This window comes from Oryzias latipes, chromosome 16 (assembly GCF_053564925.1).
Source record: "Oryzias latipes strain Hd-rR chromosome 16, Olatipes_Hd-rR_3.1".
In the NCBI taxonomy this organism is placed as follows: Eukaryota; Metazoa; Chordata; class Actinopteri; order Beloniformes; family Adrianichthyidae; genus Oryzias; species Oryzias latipes.
Window position 1 is genome coordinate 2,758,174 of NC_136252.1, and position 25,802 is coordinate 2,783,975.

At 41.5% G+C, this 25,802-nt stretch overlaps 1 protein-coding gene across 2 annotated transcripts in view; it reads left to right on the forward strand.

Annotated features, from left to right (window-relative positions):
• Positions 1-2,491: 2,491 nt before the first annotated feature.
• The window catches only part of znf407 (zinc finger protein 407), a 180,618-nt gene continuing 157,307 nt past the window's right edge, over positions 2,492-25,802 (forward strand). For both annotated transcript variants that reach the window (XM_011473345.4, XM_078932882.1), the window contains exons 1-4: positions 2,492-2,616; positions 5,677-6,391; positions 6,502-8,583; positions 15,924-16,038. In XM_011473345.4, coding sequence (XP_011471647.1) covers positions 5,740-6,391; positions 6,502-8,583; positions 15,924-16,038 — 2,849 coding nt within the window. In that variant the 5' untranslated portion in view covers positions 2,492-2,616; positions 5,677-5,739. The remainder of the gene's footprint in view (positions 2,617-5,676; positions 6,392-6,501; positions 8,584-15,923; positions 16,039-25,802) is intronic.

Genomic DNA, 25,802 nt, shown 5'->3' on the forward strand with positions numbered 1-25,802 from the left:
TCCACAGGCGCGCGCTCATACTCGAGTGATTGAAATGTCCACGTGAACGCGCATCGCGTCCTCAGTCCAGTAAATCCACACAAAAGAAGCCCCCCAAAAATAAACTAGTATACCAGTAAATCTAAAAATAGCTGTTTGGGTACCCAAGAATTAAAAAAAAGTGTCGATCTCACCAGCTGATCTCTTTGATCAGTTTCTTTAGAATGCGCCCACTCACGGGATCGCGCACGTCATTCCACTCGGTCTTTACAATAAATCTCCGATTTCTGCTCCCCCGTCACATCATCTGGACTTCACAGAATGTTTGGTGGGATAAATCCAGCAGGCAAGGAACATTTAATATTTTGGAGTCTTTGGTCATGGAGAAGAGCACGGCGGCAGCTGTCAGCGCGTCTTTCACCTTCCTTCTTTCCTCCCTCCTTGCGCACCTGTTGCGACCCCATTTAATAACCTTGGGGCGTGACTGCCGTGCGTCAGGTGAATCGTCCATAACATAAATAAATAAACCCATGAACATAACACAAAGACCACATCCAGAAATGACAGTGGATAACATATTTTTTCACAAAAAAACACGTTAGTTGCCTCATACATAAACACAGGTAGAACTAATGTTTCTTCTTTTTTTTCTCTTCATAGTCATAATGTGACCCCTTCACAGGGTGATAAGACCACATATGGATGTTGGAAAAATAAACTTTTTACTTTGATGTAACTTAATTATTTGCTTCAGTTAAGATGAATCTTTTCTTTTTGTTAAGACAGTTTAATAATAACACGTAGTTTTCAGACAGTTATTTTACTTTCATTCAAATTAATTCAATGAAGTAAGTGTAACTTTGGTGCTGCTGTTAGATCGGCACCGCAAGGGATTGTGGGATACCATTCGCTTTGCCTGTCTGGAAAGTGGATTTAAGTGTGGGTTTTTGTACATGTGCATACTTGTCGTATGCAGCCATGCAAGTATTTGTACTGGCATAATATGTTCTTTATTAATGCTGAGATTTAAGAAAAATGTTAGAAAACAAAATTTGTCAAACCTGGAAAGGTAGCGAACCAACAATTATTGCAATTTTAACTAATCAGTCAAATATCTAATAATAAAATAATAATGGCTTGGATTTATCTGTGCTTTTCCAGACGCTCAAAGCGCTTACATTGTGTCCATTATTCATTCACTCCTCATTCTTACTTGGTGATGGTAGCTACGGTTGTAGCCACAGCTGCCCTGGGGCAGACTGACAGAGGCGTGGCTGCCAGTTCGCGCCTACGGCCCCTCTGACCATCACCGGGATCATTCATGCACATTCACACACCAGTGGAGCCACACTGGAGGCAAGTAGGGTGAAGTGTCTTGCCCAAGGACACATCGACATTTTTGGCTGGTGGGAGCGGGGATCGAACCGCCAACCCTTCGATCATTGGACGACCCGCTCAACCACCTGTGGCTCAGTGAACCATATGACTGTAATTTTGTACCCTTACTGCTATTTGTTTTTAAACAAAGGCTAATTTATCTTTCATTATATATATTTTTTTTTCTTTAAAGTTTTTGGAATATTTTGTGACAAATTGTTTGTCCAAATGTCATTTTAGTAAACCCAACAGCAAACTACCTGCCTTTTTGTTAGTAATTGCAGTCTAAAGTCACTATATGTCAAAGTAATGAAGTCTCTTTTTAAACTTGAATACATTTATTTTTAATTTTTAAATAAACTTATTATTGAAATGATTGCAGAGATAAAACTAAATTTAAACTGCAATTTTTAACTGAACACATTTTTCTTTCATATGTTTTCTCCTGTATATTTTCAAGGTAAAAGCAACTCAAGAAAAACACTTAAAGATTATTGAGCAAACATGTAAGCAATGCTCACGAAGCTCTCAGATTTTAATGGAAATTGAAAGAAGACAAATGACTGATAAATCTTAATGAAAAATAGGTAGGAAGGGAGGAGGGCAGTTGTGTCTCAAACCATCCATGCCACATAATTTTGACTCTGATGAATTAAAGGAAATTCTTGCAAAAGCAAACTGTGTATTCATTCCTGGAGGTATCATTTATCACCTCCTGATCTGACAGACTACTTAGTCAATTATTGCCCATGGATTAATTCATCTTCAGTTTTTCCACCAGACTAACAGTGGTTGTCACATTGAAGAGGTAATTTATCACAGACTGACCACTGGAGGCGAGGTGGAAAACACACCCCAAAGTATGCTTTAAAACTTTCTATAACATTTTTTTTACTGTACAAACTTGCAACTTTGCAAATGAAAGATTGTACAGGACGCATATTTTCAACATAAAAAAGGGTATCTTGTTGGGTTATTTTGATAATATATAATACAGTGAACTTTACAAATACATTTCTTTCTTTTTAAATGAATATTCTTTCTCTGTATCGATGTGAGGGAAAATTACGTGGACGTAAACGCGTCAAAGTGGTGCCGTTTCCAGTTGTACCTGAACGCACCGCATGATCTAATCAGCCAAGGAGTAAAAAAACTGTCAACAAGGCCTCGCCTTCCGTGACGTAAGGCTCACGCTACGGTGCGCCATTTGTGACTAGCATCAAAAAAGCGCGGACCATCGAGATAACCGCAAAATCATGGGTAAGAGCCACTCGTCACTTGATTCTGTGAAGCCAATTTAGTCGAGATTTATTTATCAAAGCAAAACCTTTCTATGAGGGGTGATATGCCGAAGTGTTTGCTCTAAACAGAAAACTGTGTCTCTGATAGACATTAGCCTCCTTTTTGGGCCTCTGTGCTGCCGTCGTTTTCTAAGCCTTGAAGCAGTTTAGATCCGCCTTCCTCACACCTTCATTGGCTCTCCGAAGCAGAAGGACCACTTTGATTGGACGCGCTGTGTGTCAGTCAAAATATAGTTAGAGGCTCACGTTGCCAGTTAGCAAGTTAGCAGCGGTGTGCAGCTTCTAGAGCGGTTCTTATTTCATACCTGTGTTCAGGTGTTAGACTAATGTTCCCGAGCACTGACTTTTTCTCAACTTTGCAGCCTGCAACAATGTTTTGTGTGCTGTTTCAACGTGTTCAGACAACTTTTACACGACTTCTGAGCTAATATTTGACAGTTTAAGTGAAATGTTGCCGAATAAGAAAACGACATCATTTTTTAAAACAGTCAAAACGACTATATTTTCGGTGTCTCAGAGTGTGTAACCCAAATTGTTATTCCATTGCAACTATTAATTGTAAACAATGATGTTGTTCTTTGAGAATAAATCATATTTTTTCTAACCTCTTTATTAGTTTATTTAATAATAGAAGCTATAAACTAACATTTATTCATACAATATGTACTTACACAACTCAACATTGCCACACATAAAAATTGCAATGTAAAACTATGGCGGGTAACCTCAGATCTATCAAAAAGCTATCAACTGTGTAGAAAACATAGTTTGTAGTCTTAAACCTAAAGTCAGATGTATTTCCATGTGCATGTGATAAAACAATAAACACACCAAAGTGTGATTTGGAAAATAAAGCCGTGTTCAGAGCTTCAGTTTGCTCTGAGTTTCCTCAGTTTGAAAACAATTTGTGCTCGGAGCAGAACAACTGGACCAAAACAGCCGCAGGATGTAAATGAAAAAAGTGAGGTACCTGACGTTGATACAGACTTTCAAAAATGGTTAGCGAAATATAAAATTTGAATGAGTGAACTATATGGACAAGGATTACAAAGCGCAGGACTTCCATTACTCTCTCGCTGATTTACCCTGCCCTTGTAATTCCTGGCCAATGTCTGAAGACATCTTAAGTGACATGGTTTGTTTACAAGCTTTGGTTTGAAACAGAAATGTCCAGCAGACAGCAGCCTGAATACAGACCAAACGCAAGGTTCTAGGACTTTACCGATCTGAATACACCTTGAGTAAATCAATGTCTAGATTGAAGATACAAAGTTTTATCATGTTCAGGCATGGCGGATAAAGATTTGCATCATTTTTGTCTATCATTATTACGTTTAAAATAGTTTCTGTCTTTTTTGTGTGTACCCCAACAGCCGCTCTGAGATTTTAACAGGCAAATGTTTTTGGTTTGGACTTCAAATTTGAGGTTGACGGCAGGCAGTTCTTTGGTACAGTAAAGTCCTATTCTTCAGTGTTGTAGTTGGTCCCTGTGTCTAAAAAAAATATTTCTCTGAAATGTACGTGATGGTTTCTGAGTTGGTTCCTTTGAAATATGACAATGATAATTTCTCCATGATCAATTAGGCTAAATATGAATTGTCTGTTTGTAGCAGATTTTCCTTCAAAATATGCAGTAGTATTTTACTGAAAGCATATTTGCAAGTAAACTAAAATTAAAATGATGAACATTCCTAAAGAAAACCACTCACCAACAAAGCAGATCTGATGCAACATCTGTTTTCTTTTTCATGTCCAGCCCGAAGCACGTATTTGGATGCGTAAAAAAGTATACTTTGGATTTTGTTTAGTGAGATTTAGTTGATCCATTTAACTAAACACATTAAATGTCTCATATATATCAAATTACATGTAATTTACAGACAATATCTCCAGGTTTATTGTCTTATTTCCTGTATCGTGAAAACATTGGTGTATAGTATATGAGACTCCCGGCTTAAAAGGGAAAACATCACATATATTTCATCTGGTCATAATAGGTTAAGGGAGGGACGACCGGTAAATGAGCTGAAGAAGAGCACCGAGGCAGAAGCTGCTGATTCTTTCATTGCTTCCTCTGGGATTTCTTGAAGCTGTTTTTTGATGGTGCTTAGGTCATTTATTGATAATAACAGAGATAATGGTTGTGTAGAAAAACATATACATTAACAAATCATTAAAAGATGCTTTAGAGCCCCATTAGGCAATTACCCCTTATGTGTGCAAATTGGTGGTCGGTACAATTATTTTCCTGAAGAGAAACTTTAGCGTTCGTTTAATTTCAAATTGAAGCTACCTATAGAGAAACTTTGTAAATTCCCGGGGCAAGTCCCTCCAGGTAATAGAGGCCTCATCCAGTAAAAATCTGAAAATGGACTTAAACATTTCTGTGTGTTTGTAGCACTACAGAGGGAAATGTGGCAGGCATGGAGGTGGAAGTGTGCTAATTGGGTTAAGATGTTTTGTATGTTTTAAGAGCAAAGTTCTAAAAATATATAAAACAAAAATATAAAAGTAGTGAAAACATTTGAGTTCAGGTTTAATCATCTACATTTTCATAATATTAAAAAGTAGTAACATGGACGGAAATACTGACAAAAATATATATGTATATAATTTTATTTTTAGTTTTAGCATTTTAGCAATATATGCAGATATTTTTTATGGTTATCTAAAAGATTTTGTCACTGAGTTAATTATTTCAGACAAAGAGCTTGTATGAAGTTCTGGTTTTCATTTGTCACCCAAAAAATTCCAGAATGGTTACAGAATTATCAAATAATTATTGCCCAAGAATATTTTCACAAAATGCAGTCAATATATTTAAAAAGAGGGCGATTTGATCAGAAATTTTTTAATTCCTGTAAATGAGCAGCAGTTTTTTTACTAGTAGTTTGTTTGTGAACAATAGATGGCGCCATTTCCTTGTCCTTGAAAAGCCAAAGAGTTTTTTGCAGTGCTCCTTTCTCAGATGTTTGTCTTTAAACTCTCCAAAACTTGGTCTCTTTGTTCACCTCCTCAGGGTTTTGATCCAGAAGGAGTAAACTGAACGTCAGCACTGGGCCAAACCAAAGCCGGTCATGTCATGGCAGAAACACAGATGTTAGTAGAGAAGGCTGTCGAAGAGCCTCTGACTGACAGCAGTGAGAAGGGGCAGCCAGTCGATATGGAGATGGAGGAATCTGCAGGTGACTCTGCAAAAGGAGCCGCTGAGGCTGATGAAGCAGACGCCAAACTGGTGATGAGGTCAGAGCCTGCACATGCAGATGGAGAAAACCTGTGCACAGTTTGTGGTTTCTCAGCCAAGTACCCAAGATCACTAAAGATTCACTGTGCACGAAAACATGGGAAGAACTTTGATCAAACTACACACGGTCATGAGCAAAATCCAAACACTTCTGATATAAGTCCAGCTGACATCCAACAAGAAGCAGTCTCAGAGACAGGCAAGAATGCCACCATTGTAGAAAAATGTGATCCTGATGAATTAAACTCTCCATTAAATAATGATAGCATAGAGTTTACTGTACCTAAAAAGAGAAGCAGTTATCTAGCTCAAGACAAGCAATGGACGGTTCAAGAAGAGCCACTTCTTCCCCAAGAGAGAAGACTGAGCAAGCGAATTCCAAAACCTAAGATTATTTATTCCTGCAACTACTGCGGGCAGGAATTCAGAGACAAGTCTCCACTTGATGTCCATGTCCAGAGATACCATACAAAAGATGTCCCATACACATGTGAGTATTCCATGATTTATTCTGCAAATCCACAAAAACATGTCAAACTTGGTTACTAAAACGAATCAGTTCTAGATTTGGTTGAAGTGCATCTTTGAAATGTCTTTCAGTTGATGCTGATGAAAACGTGGGTGAAAAAGATGACGCCAACAGCCAGGCTGAGGTTGTGAAGGAGAAACCGACACAAGTAGCACCCAAACATCTCAGCAGGTTCCAGATGAAGTGTGTGAGCTGTGACTTCAGGGTTGGCAATGCCGCAGTGCTGGAAAGGCACTCTCGCGTCAAACACCCGGACCTGAAGTGGTACCGCTGCAAGCTCTGTAACTTCTTCGCGGCCACGTCTGAGTGGATGGAGGTTCACTTGTGCTCAGATGGTCACCAACAGCAGCAGGACAAAAAGATGAGTCCTGCATCTTCCTCGTTTGAGTCGTATGTTGAGAGTGTAAGCAGAGACTGTGCTGGAGATGGTGCTGAAGTGGATCAGGTAGTTGGTGGAGAAAAGGCTTTGACGGAGAAAGAACAGGAAGGTGACGAGGCAGCGGAGGCCGTCATGAGTGCATCAGCCGAGGAAGAAGACGGAGAGTTTGAGCCGCCCAGGAAAAAAAGAGGCCGACCAAAGCAAGGCTCCTCTACCACATGTGGACACTGTGGCCTGGTTGTGTCCAATGCCACCAACCTCAGCGTTCACATCCGGCGTAAACACAGTAAAGAGTATGGTTATAGCTGCACTTTGTGCAACTACAGCTGTGTGACCAAAGGAGACATGGATCGCCATTGTTTCACCAAGAAGCACATTAAACGAGCACAGGGGGGCTCAAACAAGAATCCAGACTCGTGTCACATTCAGGCGTCATTGCCGGAAGCCACGACTACACAGATTAGTAGCGCACAGGGCACCGAGGGAACACAGGAAGCCGAGGACACAGTCGTTGGAGAAGACAAAGCCGAGGAGCAGACTCAGTCCGATGTGGCTCAACAGCAAATCAAATATGACTCTGTCAATGCCTGCAGCCTCTGTGATTTTGTCGCTCAGTCAATACCGTCCCTCCATCTTCACGTCAAGAGAAAGCACACCAAAGACTTTGAGTATGTCTGCCTGGCATGCGGCTATTATGCCGTCACTAACAGGGAAATGTATCGCCATGCCAACACAGACAAGCATAAACAGAGAAGCCAGAAATACCTGGAACTGCAGGGGGGCGAACAACAAAAGATTTCTGAAGTCCCGTTAGGACAGAAGGAGATCATAGCGCCTCCCGGGGAAAACTTTGATCCCAGCCCAGAAGATCCAAACTCTGCAGATGTGTCTGCAGATGTATCTGCAGATGCAGACGAAAAGAATGCTATTGCATCTTCTGGGCTTGAACCAGATCCAACCAACGCAACCACTGAACAAGCAGAGCTGCCTGAGCCCCAGCAGGCTTCCGGAGAACTTGAAGTAAATGAATCTTCACTGCAAGAGAGCTTGGATGAGAAGGGGGAAGAGTTTGAAGAACACGTGAATGCGGACGTGATTGTAGACACACAAATGTCCAAAGCCCCACCATTTGATGCCGCTATTGTGTCTGTGAAGGACTTAGGTATACAGGAGCATGCACCACTGGAAAGCTCTGAAAGTTCAACCCATGCTCTGTGTTCAGGTGCATCACCCTTGGACTTTACACTCACCAGCTCTGCACATGTAAAAAAGCACAAACTCAAGGAAGTGAAGATGAAGGACGAGACCAGAATAAACATTTCTCGCATACGTTGTGAGGACTGTGGTTTCATGGCTGATGGAATAAGCGGCCTCAATGTCCACATTTCAATGAAGCACCCTTCCAAAGAGAGGCACTTTCACTGTCTGGTGTGCGGCAAATCGTTCTACACGGAGAGCAACCTGCACCAACACCTGACAAGCGCTGCCCACCTCCGCAACGAGCAGAACAGTGTGGAAGAGCTGCCTGAAGGGGGTTCAAGCTTTAAGTGTGTGAAATGCACGGATCGCTTTGAGTCAGAGCAGGACTTGTTTTTTCACATCAAGGAAAAACACGAAGAGCTCCTGAGGGAGGTCAACAAGTATGTGCTGGAGGACACAGAGCAGATAAACCGCGAGCGAGAGGAGAATCAGGGCAATGTTTGCAAATACTGTGGCAAGGTGTGTAAGAGCAGCAACTCCATGGCCTTCCTGGCACACATCCGGACACACACAGGTAAGCAACTCCCTCTGTTGACTCAGTCATGCTTTCTGTCCACTGCTGTCTCCATCTCTTATGCTACTTTCACACTGGGCTTGGCGATGTGCATGCAAGCAGCTACTTCCAATGAAAGTCTATGCAAACGCGCGTGTCAGGCATTCAAAATACTAGCATTTACGCATCGCTACACAAGTTTTAAGTTCATTTTTGGGTTCTACGCACAAAACGCATGACCATTATATGCACGTTAAAGTTAAACTACCAGTTCAACTCTGACCAATCAGGGACTTGGGTTTGGCAGTGATGTCTGGGTAGTGTTCTTTTTAATTATTGGAAGTGCCAACCCTTTGAAACGTGATCATAGATGAGAAATTAATAATTGTTGTTTGTGTCCGGCCGGAATTGTACATTAAACATGTTATCTTTGAACTTGTAGAGTTAAATAAGTTAACTTTTCTCTGAGAGTTCTGGCACATCGCCTGTCTGTCCTGGGGGAGGATCCGTCCTTCATGTGGACACCCCTGAGGTTTCTTCGTTTTTTCCAGAATCCGTTTTCTTTTAGGAGTTTTTCCTTATGGCGAAGGGTCTAAGGGCAGGGATGCCCAGTTTAGTTGAGTCTGTTTATTTAGATCAGTTTAGGATCTTCCTATTGAATTCTACATATTCACGATCCTTAGGATTTTATGTTTACTTTAGAATTACCGGTACAAAGCCCATTGAGATGACTGTTGCTGTGATTTTGGGCTATATAAATAAAATTGACTGAATTGAATTATGACACCAAGTCTTTCATATATTGGAATAGAACTGTGAAAGAAAAAGCCTGGAGAGATATTTGCAAGATTTGCACCGCTTTAACATTTCACACCAAACCTTTGCACCCGTAAGTACATGTCAGGCACCAACAGTCCTGTTTGAACACCATAGACCACCTTTAGCTTGGTAGTTGATATTTGCTACGTACAGGTAGCAAAAATACAATTTAATTGTTTTGATGAACCTAAGGGGTTAAATTGAAAGGTGGGATTCGTACCAGGACTAGGGCTCTTGCAAACAGGTTACATGGCGAGGTCGAGGTCAATTCAACTTTTAAACTCTTGCTACAATTCAACAGTTTCAGCTCAGATCTTTAGATACCCACTATGGTCATCTTGTGATATATTGTCAAAGTATTCCCAGCGTTCTTTTAATAACGATAATGCCCTTTTCTATGCAAAATAAAAAAACTATCCTCTTTCAAGGACATAGTTTCTGCAGAGCGACAGTAGTTCGTTAGTAATAATAATGGATTGGATTTTTCTGTGCTTTTCCAGATGCTCAAAGCGCTTACAATATGTATCCATTATTGCTTCACTCCTCGTTTATTCTTGGTGATGGTGATGTAGCCACAGCCAAGAGTTTGACCTTTCTGAATCAGGGGATAAACTTTCGCACAACCACTTGTGTCTTAATGGTTGTTTAAAGAATTAGAGGCTACTTATTGCACCAGTTAGGATTAAATACCTTGTTACCTGATAAAAAATATTAATGACTGCAGTGCTTTTCTTCTGGGAGGCTCTTACCTATTGGCTTAGTCAAATCCAGGTGGCATCCTTTTTTCGCCCTTTCTGTTTTGTATACACACTAATGAAGAATTCACTTTAGAAAATGGCTTCATGAGAAACATTAGAAATACATTTTAGTTTTATTTGATGCTTTATTTAGACGTACAATTTTACTGAGGCCTCATTAATCGTGCAACCTCTTGTAACTGATCCATGTTTCACTAAAAATCTGTAAAGAAAAATGAATGCCCTTTTACTACTGCTACGCCATCATACCTTTTGTTATTTAGTCCGGCAGTATTAAGTAGGGAGATACAGCCTCCTCTTTGCAGCTCAGGCTAATGTTTTGGCTACTATCTACTTCAGCCAGGTAATAGCTCTTTCACTAGAGGTGAAGGTAAAGACTGATTGAGCTTCAGACTAGCAGGAGAGATGCTAATGGAGCCCAGATTGGGATTTCCTGAGCAACGCTTGGTCAGAGACATGTGCGACTCATAATTGATGTGTCCATTACCAAGACTCAGTTGTAATTATAGTCAATAAGTCTCTGTAAATGTGTTAAAGCTTAGGCTAAAAGCATTGGAGGCCCAAAGAGAGGTGGGCTAATAATTTAAAATAATCAATGCAGACATATTCAAAGCCTTTAATTTCCCTTGTGTCTTTATGTCCATGTTTGTGTGTGCAAGAGCTCGTGGGCCTAGTCAATGTGTGTACATGTCAGCCTTCATGGCCAGCTGATTATCCTCAATCCATTAGGATTTATCTTGTCATTTATAATGCAAAGCAGGGCTGAGTTGGCCAGGGCTTGGGCTGCGAGATGTCCGGCAGGTTAAGAACACAGGGCGCTGTATTACTTTTCCCTGACCGTGTGTATTAATTGCTTTTAAAATCAACTTAATGCAGCAACGAGATGTGAGGGCGCCATCAATAAATGCCCCTATCTGCCTTTTGTGGTCCATCCCCCTTTCAGCCTAAACTCTAATGGGACTTTAATTGAAGTCTGTGCTCTGTGATTTTTGTGTTCACGCGTTTATGTGTGCCGTTGTGCGTTTGAAGTCGCCCTTGATATCAGCAGATGAAGGAGGAAGGTTCCCACTTTATGACTGAAGAGTCTGAGTATGTGCTTCCCTCTGGCAGCCCTTGCTAGAAATCTCTACTTCAACTTCCTCTGGTCTTTGACTTACTGCAGTATCAAACATGTGCTGGTGTTTTATGCTGCCTTATGGCATGCATGAATTTCAGCAAAGGACACAAATTATGGCGCAGTAAAGTGTGCCGCCATGCTGTAAATTCAGAGAAAGTACAGTAGAAAATTTTGAGTTAATCCTCGAAAGATTTTACCATCTTTTTTTTATTTTCTTGGCATGTTTTTCTGCAACCTTTTGGAGCTCAGTGAAAGTCGGTATTTCTCTTGCTAAACTCAAACCGCTCGAAGCCGTAGGAGTTGGACACTGTAATGCTGATGATTCATGGTTAGCACCACTCTCTTCTTATTAATGTTTGGTGTGTGCACATTCATAACTTTATCTACTGTCATAATTCTTGAGTTTTTGAGGTCATTTACTTAGTGTTACTTAAGAAAATGGAGGCACTGACTCGGAGGTCCCAACAGATGGCATCAAGTCAAGGACACAGAGCGAGTTGTCAAACGACTCACATTTTTGGATTTACCTCCATTTTATGTGGCAGAGTTATGGTCCTGTTTATGTTCAGGTTTTCTTGTTTGCGTAAAGCACTCATTTGGTTTTGACAACATGTACCAGTTGGTATTATTGCTAAGTTCTCTCATTACACTGAGATATTTACCTTTTCTCTGTTGGTCATTAATTGTGAGAGTTTGTTTTCAGGGCTGTGGAGCAGCACGGTGGGGGTCTGCCAGTTCTGGAGCTGGGAGCCCGTCCAGATCCTTTTAATTAAGACCTAGTTTTTGTTCATTTGATTAATCAGTTAAATCAGGGGACGGTAGTGGGAGGCTGCACACAGATTTGTCAATTTGTCCCTTACAGGAAGCACGCACACATGCTTGTGTTTTGTCAATGAGGCTCCGACTGGAATTTGCATTTTGAAGCAAATTGGGCACTTTTTCACCGGAGCGGGCTGACTGACCTCAGACTGAGCCTTAAAGCAATGGACACACTTACCAGCCATGAATATTATCAGTCGGCATGTCATGTGTGTTTGCAACAACTATGAAGTGAATTTCAATTAGCAGCACATGGATCTTACAAACATCGGTTTTATTGATGATGTTTATACTAAAGAATATTGACTTCAATCCTATCATTCAATGATAATCTAGTTTTTGTTGTTTGGTTGTGAGTTCTTCCTAGGCAATAGTAAATAGTAAAAATCTTTTTTTGCAAATGTTCTAACAAGTTTGAACACTTGTCCCAACTCTTATGCCTGAGTCACAGCTACCCTCATGGGCAGATACGGCTGTCTGCGGGAGAAAATGGGCAAACCTGTACAGGGCACGCAGGTAGCCTGCTTGATATTCTGAGGTCGTAGACGAATCAGTGAGCGCAAAGAGTGAAAATGTGCATGGACATTTTTTTCTACAGGCATGCTGTGAGTGACAGGTCGTGTCAAAAATGTAAACAACACATAAGGGTGAAGTGGGTAAGATGCAACACGTGCGCATGCAGGGTTTAATGGGGTCCCCATTGGGTCCTCTTACCAGGAAGTAACAAGCCTCAATTTTTGAGGCACCGGCTTTTCGCTCCTTGTGCCCATTTCATCACGTCAATCTAGAGCCGGCCTCGGCTGCGTGTCTGGGTTTCGCCCACGAAAACAAACAACGTCCAAACCTTTGCAAAGATGGATGTGTACATTGTACTTATAAACGGAAAGCTTTTTACCAAACTCGGCCAGCGCCACAGAGAAAACGTGTGTGTGTGTTAGTCTGGGGGCGGTGCTGGCAGCGCAGACTCTTTCTTCCTAGCAGGGACTGTTCCCCACCTTGTGATGTCACAAAGTGAGAAGCCGCTCGTCTTCGTGGATTGGGAGGGGCTGTTGCTCAGAGCGCAGATTTTTAGAGAAGCACTCAGAAATGCACGAATGGATCAAAATACTGCTTTAGGGTTTCTTTTCATGAAAAATGCCTTTGGGTTCTCCAGAGTTAAACTGTAGAAGAAGCTTTTAACTAAATAAAAGAGGTTAAACACAGAATCACCAAGACTTATGTTGATGGTTTTGTTCTTACTACCTCAACTAAATTTTGTGCACAGTTGTGAAAAATCAAGATTTTCATTTTTAAATTGGCTTTATTTATCTCTAAGAATCCATTTGAGTTTGTCAAGTGGTTGAGTAATATCTTCTGAGAGGTTTTTATCCTTGTTGGGATCATCAAGTTTTTATCAACTTAGTGGCCTGAGAGTTTTTAATAGCAAACTTGGGATTTAAACTAGGTGAAGATCAGTTGTTGGGGGGGTTACATAGAGTTAAAACAAGGAAGTTTTCAGAGTTTTACACTAACTAATGAAGCAAATGGTTACTTTAGAGCTTTTGTCTAGACTTGGTTAATTTGCATGTAAGTGAAATGTTCCTATCAGGTTCTAATTCACTCAGAGTAAAGATTTACTTGCTGCATAAAGTTACCATACTGAGAACATGGTTAACATTTGAAAAGCTTTAATTTTGGCTGTGTATTACTTATTACTTTAGATCGTAGAAAATCGCATGGATATTTGCTGCTGGCATGGCAGGAGTGTGTGTCAAGTGCAGGACTTCCCGTCAGGCTGTGTGTGCACGTCATGAAGCATCGCATAAGGTTCTTGTCTCCACTCAGGAAATGAATTAGTCATTCCCCGTCTCATCTGGGATGGGAGGGAGCCACGTTGGCCCTGCATGGATGACAATATTAATTTAACATGACATTGCATTGATGGTCAATTTCAGTTTCAGGGAGGCTGTTTAAGTAGAGTGGTGGAGTATTAATGTGATAAGATGTGAGAACGTAGGGACGTTACATCTCTCTCCTCGCTGCCATGTTTCATAATCAGCCAGCCATCTGGACAAATCGGTTCCCCACACGCCTCTCTCTGTTTCTTCTCAACTTCAGGTTGCATGTGTCTGAGAGTGTGTGAGTGTGAGGGAGGGATGGTGATTGTCTTTCCTTCTGTTTTTTCCACGGGTGATCATGCTTCGGGAGTTGGATGTGTGTGTGCGGCCAGGCTTTGGAGCTTTGAGGTGGGATGGTGGGTGTGGTGTGACTCCCTTCATCTGTCTTTTTGTTTTTGTCGAGGGTTGGTTTTCTTTTTTTTAATTATTTGTGCGATTTCTCTATATTGGGCGCAATTCAAATAGTTACTTTTGTTGGGGGGGGGGTGAATTCTATCTTCTTTTTTGGTCATTTTCTATATTTAAAGCTGTTGTGACTACACTGTGTGTGTGTGTGTGTGTGTAATACTCAGCAGGTAGATACAAAATGAAGACGCTGGTTTCTACCCATGTGCCCCCCCCTGTCCCTTGTGTTTATGAGCCTTGTTAGCACAAGCTTGCCTTTCAATCTTCGTTACCGGCATAAAATTCGATGTGTCGTACTTCCAGCTCACAGCAAGTGAACCGTGTATGAACGAATTAGAAATCTACACAAAATGCTTAATCAAATCAGCCGCTGCCCCTAGAATAAATATTACAGGACGTCTTGGGATGTTCACTCACAGGGGGTGAGTGCGGTTGCTCAGAGGTGTGTACGTGGGTATCATACCAGGTTGCCGCTCTACACTTGCATGTGGCACTGTGTCATGTTGGCCTTAATTTGCCTCAGTCTGCTGTCAAAATATTCATTAGGCCTTATCTTACGGACATGTTTGATCTAGGTGAGGAAGAGCAGGAACGGGCTGGTTTTTCTGGGAGTTGTGCGAGGTTTTGCATGCTGTGAAGGCTGTTGTACAGATGTTAGAGGATTCCAAATGGTCTGATCTAGAACTATCATAGCAGAGTCCTTGAAAAGATGTATTTTCCACATATTGTTGTGTTTGGCAGAAAAAGTGAAAATAACAGGGAACCAATGCCCTTTTATAGGATCCAAACAAACAGTTTTATTGAACAAAGTTACATTTACTTCAGTTTTTCTAATTAATTTCAGCTAGTATTTATTTTAAACAAAAATGATGACAAACTTTGTTTCTTTTTCTTTAATAGTTGCGATTTTGAAGAGATTACTCTTCACCGAACCTGTTTTCTTTTTTAAGACGTTTGCTTGTCTGCCTCCCTCATGTTTAATTTGGGTTTCTGGGGGTTTATGCATCAAACTGATAGTCCATGCATCTGCCCTCACTTCTCTGCTCTTAAATGATGGATGGCAAAGAGAAGCTTTGCCACTCTCTCAAATGCTACCCCGCCCTCTGGACTTATTAATGACAATAATTAGGAAGAAACCTCCCTGTGAAGCCCGCCAGAGTGATTAGTGCTTTAATGATGGAATGGGAGGTAGTGAGCGCACACAGAATTGATTCACGTATTCGCCCTGACCTTTGGAATCCAATTTACGCATCCACAGGCAAAGAAAGAGGAGGTAAGAGATGAAGGAGAGTGACAAGGATAGATGGAGAGTGAAAGAAGAGCTGCTTGGCACTTGAAGTGTGAAAGAAGTTTTATGAGGATTGAATAGGGGCATCCGTTTTGGGATTTTTTCCTCATATTGTGGCTACAAAGCAGATTAAAGCAGGGACTCGGGGCCAATATGAAACTTCAAAATCACATGTAAAGTCTAATCAAACGTTTATTCCATAAAAAAATAACAGAGGTGTTTTCTGAGAGTTGCTACTTCTTGTTTCTTCAAGAAATGTGGATGCTTTTATTTTGCAGGATCCAAGCCTTTCATGTGTAAGATCTGCAACTTTGCAACGGCTCAGCTGGGAGACGCCAGGAACCACGTGAAAAGACATCTCGGCATGCGAGAGTACAAATGTCACATCTGTGGGTGAGTTCAAGAAACCTTCAACCATTTTTAAGGGCAACTGACATTTGATTTGACATCTTAACTGGAGACAAAATGCAAGCGATTTCAAGTTTTTTGCTTTTACACGTAAAATCTCATTAAAAGCCAGCTATTGTCCCTCTAAAGCTCTGCTAAATGCGGTTTGGGATGACGTGGAAAGTTCTGCTGGAGCAAACTCTTAGATTAGCGGCTCATTTTTATTTTAGGAGCACAATTTCACAAAATCATTTTTAAAGAAGCTGTTTATTCAAAGAATTCTTTCTGTAATGGCGTTGTTCTTTAAGATAACAAATCAAATTTAGACTCCAACCAAATAGTCTTGGCCAATGTTTCCTGCCCCCCCATCAAGAGTGATCTGCTAATTATCAATTGTACGGCCCAATTTAAACTGCGTTTGTCTCAGGCTAATTTAAAATTCAAGTCAATTAAACCCCGGCTGACCACAGCAGGAGAAGTTGGGTCTGTTTGCTGCTGAGGTGATGCTTTTTCAAAACAATTTGACATTCTTTCTTTGGATTTTATATAAATAAAAAAATAAATATCACAAAAAAACTCAAACTTTTTAACAAGACTGTTTTAAAGCAGTTTGAGTCTCCTAACTTCTGGGTCTGCTTTGGGTTTTTGGGTCTGCTCCGTTGAGAAATGAGCACAGGCTTTGGCTGTAGCACATTGCCACACTCATGGTGGACTGAAATATTGCAAAGGACGTAAAACTGGTCTTCTAGACGAGCTCAAATGAACATGTGTCTCTAGTGTCACAACAAACCTGACATTGTAGCTTCTTCGTCTGGCAAACAACACCTGATCCAGGTAAGCAGCAGCAGCAGCAGGTGGGGCTGGGTTTGGAAAAAAAACCCTGCCCCACCTGCACTCCATCAGGGCCTGGGGTGCAGCATCTCTACTCTAATGATATCTACTTTACTGTAATGGTATGAATGTAATGGTTAAAATCAAATTGATATTTACGTCCATTTTATGTTACCAATGGAAATTCTATATGTGGTTATTTTAAAGAAACAGTTCCATGAAAATGTATTATTTAGACTTTTTTTTAACTGACATTTATTTTGTGATTAAAAAATAGATCACAAAATTGTGAATCAAAGTGGAATTGATTCATGAGTTTGGCCTTGATATCCAGAGCTAATATTCAGGAAAATGACAAGTTTGAATTATTTGTCATGTTAATAGTAAGTTATTGATTGAAATAGTAGTTGATCGTTTCCTTTCCTAGGACAGAGTAAAGCCTGTGGGTGGAAGTTAATGAATAAAATCCCAATCTTAGAGCTCTAAGTTCTCAGTCAGAGTAGTTTTCTCTGAAATGGTAACATTTGTTTTAGGACGTAAAGCATTTACCTGCGACACATCTAAAAAAACATTTATTCAAGCATAGCCCCCCAGGAAATAACAGTGTGGTGTTCATTTTTCACAGCTGTTTGTTTTTGGTGGAATGTGCTAAAATCTGAGCAGAAAGTTGACACAGAGGCTGTAAGTACTTGTGGTGCAAGCGTGCCGTCCTGATCGCAGCTCATTTTACCCCCTACATGTGGAGCATATGTTGTGCTGAGTTTTGTTCCTTCCCGCCGTGGACCTCCCCGCTGCAGCGCCATGTCCAAGCAAACGTGTTGAGCCGTTGAACAGGCGTTCAGGGAGCACGGGAAATGGCGGGGTTCCTCCCCCGTTCACTGCCAAGCCTGTTCAGGTGCCCGTCTGTGGCGATGAAGGCGTCTACTGTGGCGAGTTAGTGGGATTCGGAGTCAACCGTTCCATTTAGTTCTGTGGCAGGGGCTTTTCAAAGCATAAGCAGAGCAAATGCGAGGATTTGCTGGCTCTGATGTTCACAAACACATTACAGCGCAAGCAAACAAGCTTTGCTTCAAACACAACTTCTTCTTTAATGAGAGGAAAAGCTCGTGTTTTACAAGCCTCCCCCCTTCTCCCAAGTGCTGCAAATGCGTTGGCTTTTGCTCGCACACACGCTCACGCACACGTGCAGGGGAAGCACTTCTCCAATATGCTTTTAAATGGGACTACTAAATACAGCCGCTGGTTTCACAAATCATGTGGATGCAGGAGGCGCGCGCTGCCAGTGCCAGCCACCGGTGACAAATCGGCCCTGTGTGAGCTTTCAGGACTGACTGATCACCAGGCCGTCCCTCCTCTTCACTAAAGAGCAGCAAACACAAAGAAACCCCCAGAAACACCCTCATTAAGGCCAGAGCCATACATACACATAACCTGCTCCCCTTCCCAAACTTCTCATACGCCCTTAATCTGAATCGGACGCACGCCGCTAATGGGGGGCCACAACTCACTCATAATACTATTGCCTACTTTGTTTGGGAATAACTTGGAAAAGTGAGATTAGAGTGCGATTAAGCTGCGGACGCAAAAGCAACATTTTGTTTAGCAGAAAGTGTTTGGTGGGAAATCACGATTTATCATGTCATTTAACACCACAGCAGTTTTTTCCTTTTTCACAGTACAGCGTTGATCTATTTCCAGTGCACAGACTTTCTTTTTGCATTCATGTGGCACTCTTTCAAAGAAACGACTCTTTTGTTTGGGATTAGCGGATTGGTTGTACATGTTTACTTTTTTTTTTCCTTTTCCCCCTGAAGTAAAAAAAAAACCTTCCTCACATCGATCGCTGTGTCTTCCCTGTTAAAGTTTCAGCCCTGAACATGGGCTGGAATCTGACTCCATGAATGAACGGCTGCACTGCACCTTGGCTGTCTACCTCACTTTAGCCTCAGCTCAGCGCCTCTGCTGCCCCTCTCTCCTCCAGGGCTGAAGGGGGGGGGGGGTTGATACTTAAAGATCATATTGTTTTGGCATTTAATTAACAAATGCAAATGTAAGGCCAGGACAGATTGGAGCCCCTGACCGCGCCGCCAATCAAACCCAAGTGTGCTGGACAGTGTCTTGCTACCACTTTAAAGACCCACTCCAATGAAAATGGTGTTTTTGGTGTTTTTAACATGTTCTTGCAGCGTCTTTCCCATGACGGAGGACACATAGTATGTAAAGAAAACTAAGATTAAAACAGAATTTCGGAGTATTTCTTTTTTTAGGACGTGGTGAATCAGGAGCAGATGAAAAAAAGCCGTTTGAAAAGCCTGTAGCTATGATGATCTGCTGGCCACAAGCCCTCTGCTCTGATGATCCACTTGTAGACAAATAGATCCGTGCACGTCTTTATTTTCCGCGTCTGAGCTGAAATCTGGATCCAAACTGCACGATCATATCACAGTTTCAGTGGTAATGTGTTTGGTTTGGGAGGGACTGTAAGCCAGCAGGGGAGAGTGAAAACAAAGGGATCATGGGGAGCGAGGAAAGGCTTTCTCTAGGCAAATGGTCCCGCCCACAACTTAGAGGTGAATTTCTGATGAACTCCTGCTTCTCTACAGAAACTGTCATAGAAAACTACAGTTTTTTTTAATAAAATTTGCCTGAAAACAACATTATTATAATTAAAATCCCACTAGAACATAGATCAAAAGATGATAGGAGTGGAGCTTTAAAGCCCTTTTCTTAGTTTCCTTATGTCTACATCAGCTCATCTGCAACTCCACAAAGCTGTCTGCTCATTTTTGCTCTTGTTTTTGAAAAGACTTATTTGTCTTATAGAACTCTTGAAGTGTGAAAAGCCCTGAAAAACACAAATTGGCCATTAGCGTCGAAGATAAGATTTCTCATATTTAATTGGTAAAATAAAAACCCCAAAAACAGGGAGACGGCAGATTCTAGCCTTTCCTTCTGGTATGTTTTGTCCACCATGGGGCCGGCTACTTAATGAGCCTCCTCTTCCTCTCCTCCATCATCGAGCAGAAAGGCCGTGGATTCAGCATTTCCAGCCTCCCGCTCTCATTTCCTCCCCAAAGATGCAACGGACATCCAGTGCTGTTGTAGCTGTTAAATTATGGATAAACAGTCTAAACGCTTTGAGGCATTGGTTTAATATCTGAGCTTTGGCCATAGAAGCATTAACAGGCACGGTCCTCTGGTGGACAGCCGTTTTATGATTATGGGTCACTAACTTCGCCTTTCCGAATGTCACCTGAGAAGCTGGGAGAAAAGAAAAAAAAACTTTGCAAAGCACTAAAGTTTGTCTTCTGTGTTTGTGTTTTTCACTCCTCCCCCTCTGGTCCTGGCATGGGAAAGAGTATATATAGTCATGATTTCATGTAGGGTGTTGCGTGTGTGATTTGACTGTTAACAGGATGGGGCTGGCTCATGTCAGGGTTTTTATGTCCCCCCTGTCTTGTGAGATTGTCTGGTCTGTTCCCAGAATAGCCCATCAGTTCCGCCTTGTGTGGCTCATCCGCTGTAATGTGCCTTAATGCCGGGGTCTGTATGAGTAGTGTGAGGCCTGGCAGTGACAGTGGAGGAGCATCTTAGCTTGCTGCTTATCCAGAGAAAGCCGTCACTTAAATCAGCCCCTCTATTGTCTGTCCACACCCCTCTCCTTCTCCCCTGACGTGATTCTCTATAATCCTCGAACCCATTCTCGTTAGAAGTCCCTGAGAACTATTTTTATGTTTTTTTTCCCCTCTTCCTTCCATTTAAACATTAATGGTTGTTGCAGATGAAGAGAGGGATCCCTATGAGGATGATTATAATGTCACTCCACTGATCTCCCGCCGCCCCGAAATAATTGTACATCATCACTTCGCAGCGCGTCAGAGGGACACGTTGGTGGCGTGCAATTAAAACCGCAGAATATAATACACCAAATTACTGCCTGTCAGGCCCGTGAACAACATGCGCGGTATTTGAGTTACACTTAATCATCACGTACATTAGTGATTTTGCTAAGATCTCTTCACCCCGCCCCCCCTGCTAATGCAGCAGGCCTGTGAAACAAACTGCTCCATGCAGGCTGCTGAGGGAATGTGTCATGTGACATCAATGCTCCGCGCATTTAGGTTCCTGAAAAATCTGTTTGGCCTAAATGGGTTTGCCATGTTCTACTGGAAGCAGAAAAAAAACGACACTCTGAATCATCTGAACCTGCAGCACCTCCAAGATGATGCTTTTTCTCTACCGCAGATGGCTTTTCCACAGTATGAGGGGCTGCAGACATCTAGATTTGGACAAATATCTATCAACAGGGACATTTGAACTTCTTTTCTGAAAGTTAATCAATAACACAAACTCCATTTATTGTGAAAAACTCACTTTGGTATCTTAGTACTTGTTTGCACTGATGTTTGTGAGCCTAAACACTTTATTTGAGTAACATTCTGAAAGGAAAGGTTTGCTCCAAACTCTGTTTGAATCTTTAATACTCAAAAATAAAATAGAAAAAAAAACACCAAAAGAACAATCAGCTGCTGTAAAAGATTGAAAAGCTTTTTGCTCAGACTGCAAACATTCATACAAAAACAGACTTTACTGTCATTCCTTTTTATCCCAATCATGATAGAGTAACATTTTTCTCTTTGATCAATCAGAAGCTAACGGCAGAGGACCAAAGCTATGATTGATTGATTGAAATCCCTTTTTTTCAAACGCAAAACAAAATAGTTAATGATAAAAACGATAAACAGAAAGTGATAAAGTGCTGGAAAAAAGAAATGGGTTGAAGAGAAAAGTTATTAAAACCCACCTGTAATCAAATCAATATTTAATGCAGACATTTTTACAGATTAAACATATCATTATTCATTCACCACAAAGAAGGAAAGAAAGAAGAAAAATAAAGCATCCAAGTACCAAAACAACTTCACAAGTCATGATTGTCTGTACATTGTCCCGTTTGGCTTCTCATTTTCTTATTTCTATGCTTCCAAAATTTTTTGTATTTTTAAATTGTGTTACACTTTTTCTTATTTTGATACTAAGCCTGCCACCCCTTTTTCCGTCGCCCATCTGTTTATGTGCTCTCCCGCTAGCTTACAGCCCTTCACAACCCCAACCCAACATGACCAGTGCAACAAACACGGTGAGCAAAATTGGAACCATGGAGTTTTGATCTCAGCGAGGAAAACAAAGACGTTCATGGATCTGTTCATCTGCAAGTGGATGAATCAGAACGCAGCAGAGGAGGAAGCTTGTGACCTGCCTGGCATATTTTTTCCATTATTCATACAATACTTTTCAAATGGCATTTTGTTCCTCTCCTCCTGATTCACAACAATTTCAATAAGAAATTTGCATTTTTAAGCTTAATTTTCTTTATATATGTCCTCCATCATCAAAAAAATTCCACAAGGACACGTTCAAAACACCAGAAACGCCTTTTTTATTGGAGCAGGTCTTTAAGGTGAAAATACTGTCTTTGATACTTTTGAAAATTATAAAATTGAATGTCAAAAAAACTTGACCAGTCATTGTTTTTTAGTAGGACTACTTACTATATACATACAAGTTCCTAAAACAAAGAAAGAAACAAAAAAAACACTTAAATGCAAGCTTAGAAAGGAAAAGAACCTAAAAAAGAACATTTCAACTCTAAATTTGACTTTAAGTTGTTTCATTTTGTAGAAGAAAACCAGTAAAAATCCTTTTTCTCCATGTTTTTCCAATCTGGAGGTTTTCTTACAGTTTGTTGCCTGTAGGCCCTCTTTCTGGGAACACGATCCCTGTCTGTCATTGTATATCCACTCACCAAAATAAACACATTTTGCTCTAATGCATTTAACTAAATTTAGTGTGCCATTATTGGCAATGGAATAAGTAATGCTAAAGGTCATTTGGAAAATAATGCAGAAAGGCTGGTCTGAAAAGGTTAAGTATGTGACGGAGCTGCTCTGATGAGAGCGATGGCTCGGAGAGCTCTGCGTTCTGGTTTGACTTGGCCCTCTGTGATCGCTCTTTATGGCCGAGACAGCTTTACAGCCCGTTGCCTCCCATAACACGATAAAGCGCAGCATAATGGATTGGATGTGTTTAGTAGCCTTGGGCTGATGTTTGTAAAATTAATGTTTTTTGCAACAGAAACACTCCCTAACACAGGCGCATTTGCTCATACAGGAAGAAAAAACCCCGACAAAAGTGATGTATTTATACAAATGTGGTTTTTCGCTCTTTACACTTGCCGAAAACGGAGTCATAGACACTGTTTCCTTACAGATACTGAAGAGATGACAAAAAACAAACGGCTTCATTGGATAGAGTTGTGTTGAATGGCCCAATTCTGAGTGGAGAGGCTTTGAATGTTATTCAATATGTGTCTGAAATTTCTGTGTGTGGCTACTGGAGGGAGATAAAGTTTGCTCCCAGAGTTTCATGTTGATGACAAGAGTTTTTTGAGGAGTTTGAATGGGACCCTACTGAGCATGTGTGAGCTCAGGAGACAAAGAGAGGAACTTCAGTCAGCATATCAGTCCCGTTAGGCTTTAATAACAGGCTCATATTCTTTTGTGGTTCCTCAACAGCGGCCCCGGGGCTTCATAATCAAGCCGTTTACCTTTAATCAAAGACCGAGCAAAACAAACACTCGGTCCAGACGCTAAACGGCAAAATCAGTACTAAAGTCGGGAGCCAACGCAGCACAAGTTAATGATGATGGGTTTTACAGTTCTTTTGGGTTGTCGGACTTTACAGGCTATTCTGAACTATGCAAGCAAAACGTTTTTTTTTCCTCTGGGCTTTAAGATTCCTAAAGTTTTGGGAGTGGAATGGGTCAACCTCCTTTTCCTGAAACCAGGAGTCATAAAAGTTGAAAACTTTGTCCTGTAAAAAAGTTCAGAAGGATGCTGCTGAACTCATCGTTCTATAGAGGGCAATCATGGCACAGGTATAAGGTAAGAACAGAGCAAATAAAGCTAGCAAAGTTAATGAGTGATTAACAACAGCAATTAAAAGATGAAGAGCAAGGCAGATGAAAAAAGGGGTGCAATTAAAATATCTGTACTCTCATTGTTGGAAGTGTGGGTGTCATCCATTGTGCTCTTATTAAAAAGCTGGGTGAAAGGGGGGGGGGGGGGGGAGGCGGCGCTTAATACCCGCAGCCCAAAGTGTCTGGTAATCTGCCCATAGATGGAGCTGAAAAGGGCTGTAACTCACGTTTAAGTGTTGGGGCCGTGTCATCGCGAATTCACAGTCATGCATTTCTGTGTTGACACCCATCGGGGCAGGGGATATTTGGCAGTCAGGAGTAATTTAACTTAATTAATGGGATGCATATTTGATGGAGGAATAAAATATCCCGGCTCAGCAAAGTGGAAAAGGGGAAAGATTTAGTGGGAGTTAAAGGTGGAGGGGAGAGTAATTTGTGCTTTCAGTTACCGGCTGCTTGAAAGACAGAGAGAGCCAAGGAGGGAGAGGAAAGGAAGAGATGTAGATGGGGAGTTCGACAAAGCTGATAAAGATGGCACCGGGGGTGGTGTGGGGGGGTTAGAGATGGATGGTTGACACAAAGCTGAGCTGATGTGTAGAGGGGAATGGGCTGTCCCCATTGAGAGGCCCATCAGACTGACAACGCTGGAATTAATTGAAACCTGGACTGAGCCCTTCCTAACAGCAAACAGGCGCTCTACGCTGGTTTACAAACTTTTCATGGAAGGGTCTTTTTAGTATTCACAAGGGGGCTTTTGAGACCTTTCAGCAGTAGCCCCCCCCCCCTTTGGTGCCGCTGATGCTTGATTTCCAAACGGCAAATGTGCTGGTTCCCCCAGACAAACCCGTGGCCTGACGAGAAGCTGTCACACCACACTTAATCTCCCTTGGCACTTCTTAATTGACTTCCAGTAGGTATAGATTATTTTCATGCCGAGTCTGCTGCTGAGATGTTTGATATCGTCCAAGATGCTGGCATTTGTGATGCTTGCAACTCACCGGAGGTGAGGCTCTGTCTTCCTTTCCCTCCTCTCTGTCACTGTGATGGTCAGACATATTTGGACCACTAGGGGAGGTACAATGCAATCAGTCCCTGCAGTCGTCATAATTGAGCTGATGTGGGTGATAGGAGAATGTTTGCTTGGGTTGAAGGGCTTGAAGGGGGCTAAAGCTGTTTGGAGCACCAGAGCGGCATTCAGGGCAAGGCACTGGCCTTCTGCTGTAAACTGTATGCCAAGAGGTTTGTGCTGTCCAATTTAAATGATGTATATGGTTGAATTTCTTTATTACAGCTTTTATTTATTGTAGAATCCATCAACACTGTGCTGCCTGCCTCAAATCTGATCCAAAAGAACTTAACACAAGGTGCAACTGGACTATGTTTTCAATGTTCCAGCCTTGTTTCAAAGTTATATTTAGAATGAGACTTGTGGGATGTGCCTGTATCATGGAAACACCTTATGTGGTTAAAAAAAAAAGGGCTTTGATTTGAAGTTAGTATTTTCGGACAGTTGTGCAAATCCATCCTTTCCTCATGGTGTCTGTGTGAAATTTCAAATAGACAATAACAACTGCGATCATCTTTGATCTATTGTGAAAGCATTCCCAGTGGTCTTTACTTATGATTATGCCGTTTTTAGCCCAAATCAAAAACCTGTGTCGTTTGCTAGGACATAGTGTCTGCAGAGTGGCAGGAGTTCATCAGAAATTTGCCTTGAATGGGTGGGATCCAGTGTCTGGATGGCTCTGTTGGCTGGGTGCAGGACTGGGTTTGCTTCCCAGCTAAATCCAGTGTGGGTCTTCAGCTAAGACTCTTCACGCTGCTGCCTGACTAAATCTGGGGGCTCCCGGCTTTAAATACAGGGTTGTGTCAGGAAACCACCTGTGACGATCCCTGATAGAAAAATGTGAACATCAAATTGTTGGGACGGGGTAAGCCCGCTCCCACTTCCATCATTCAT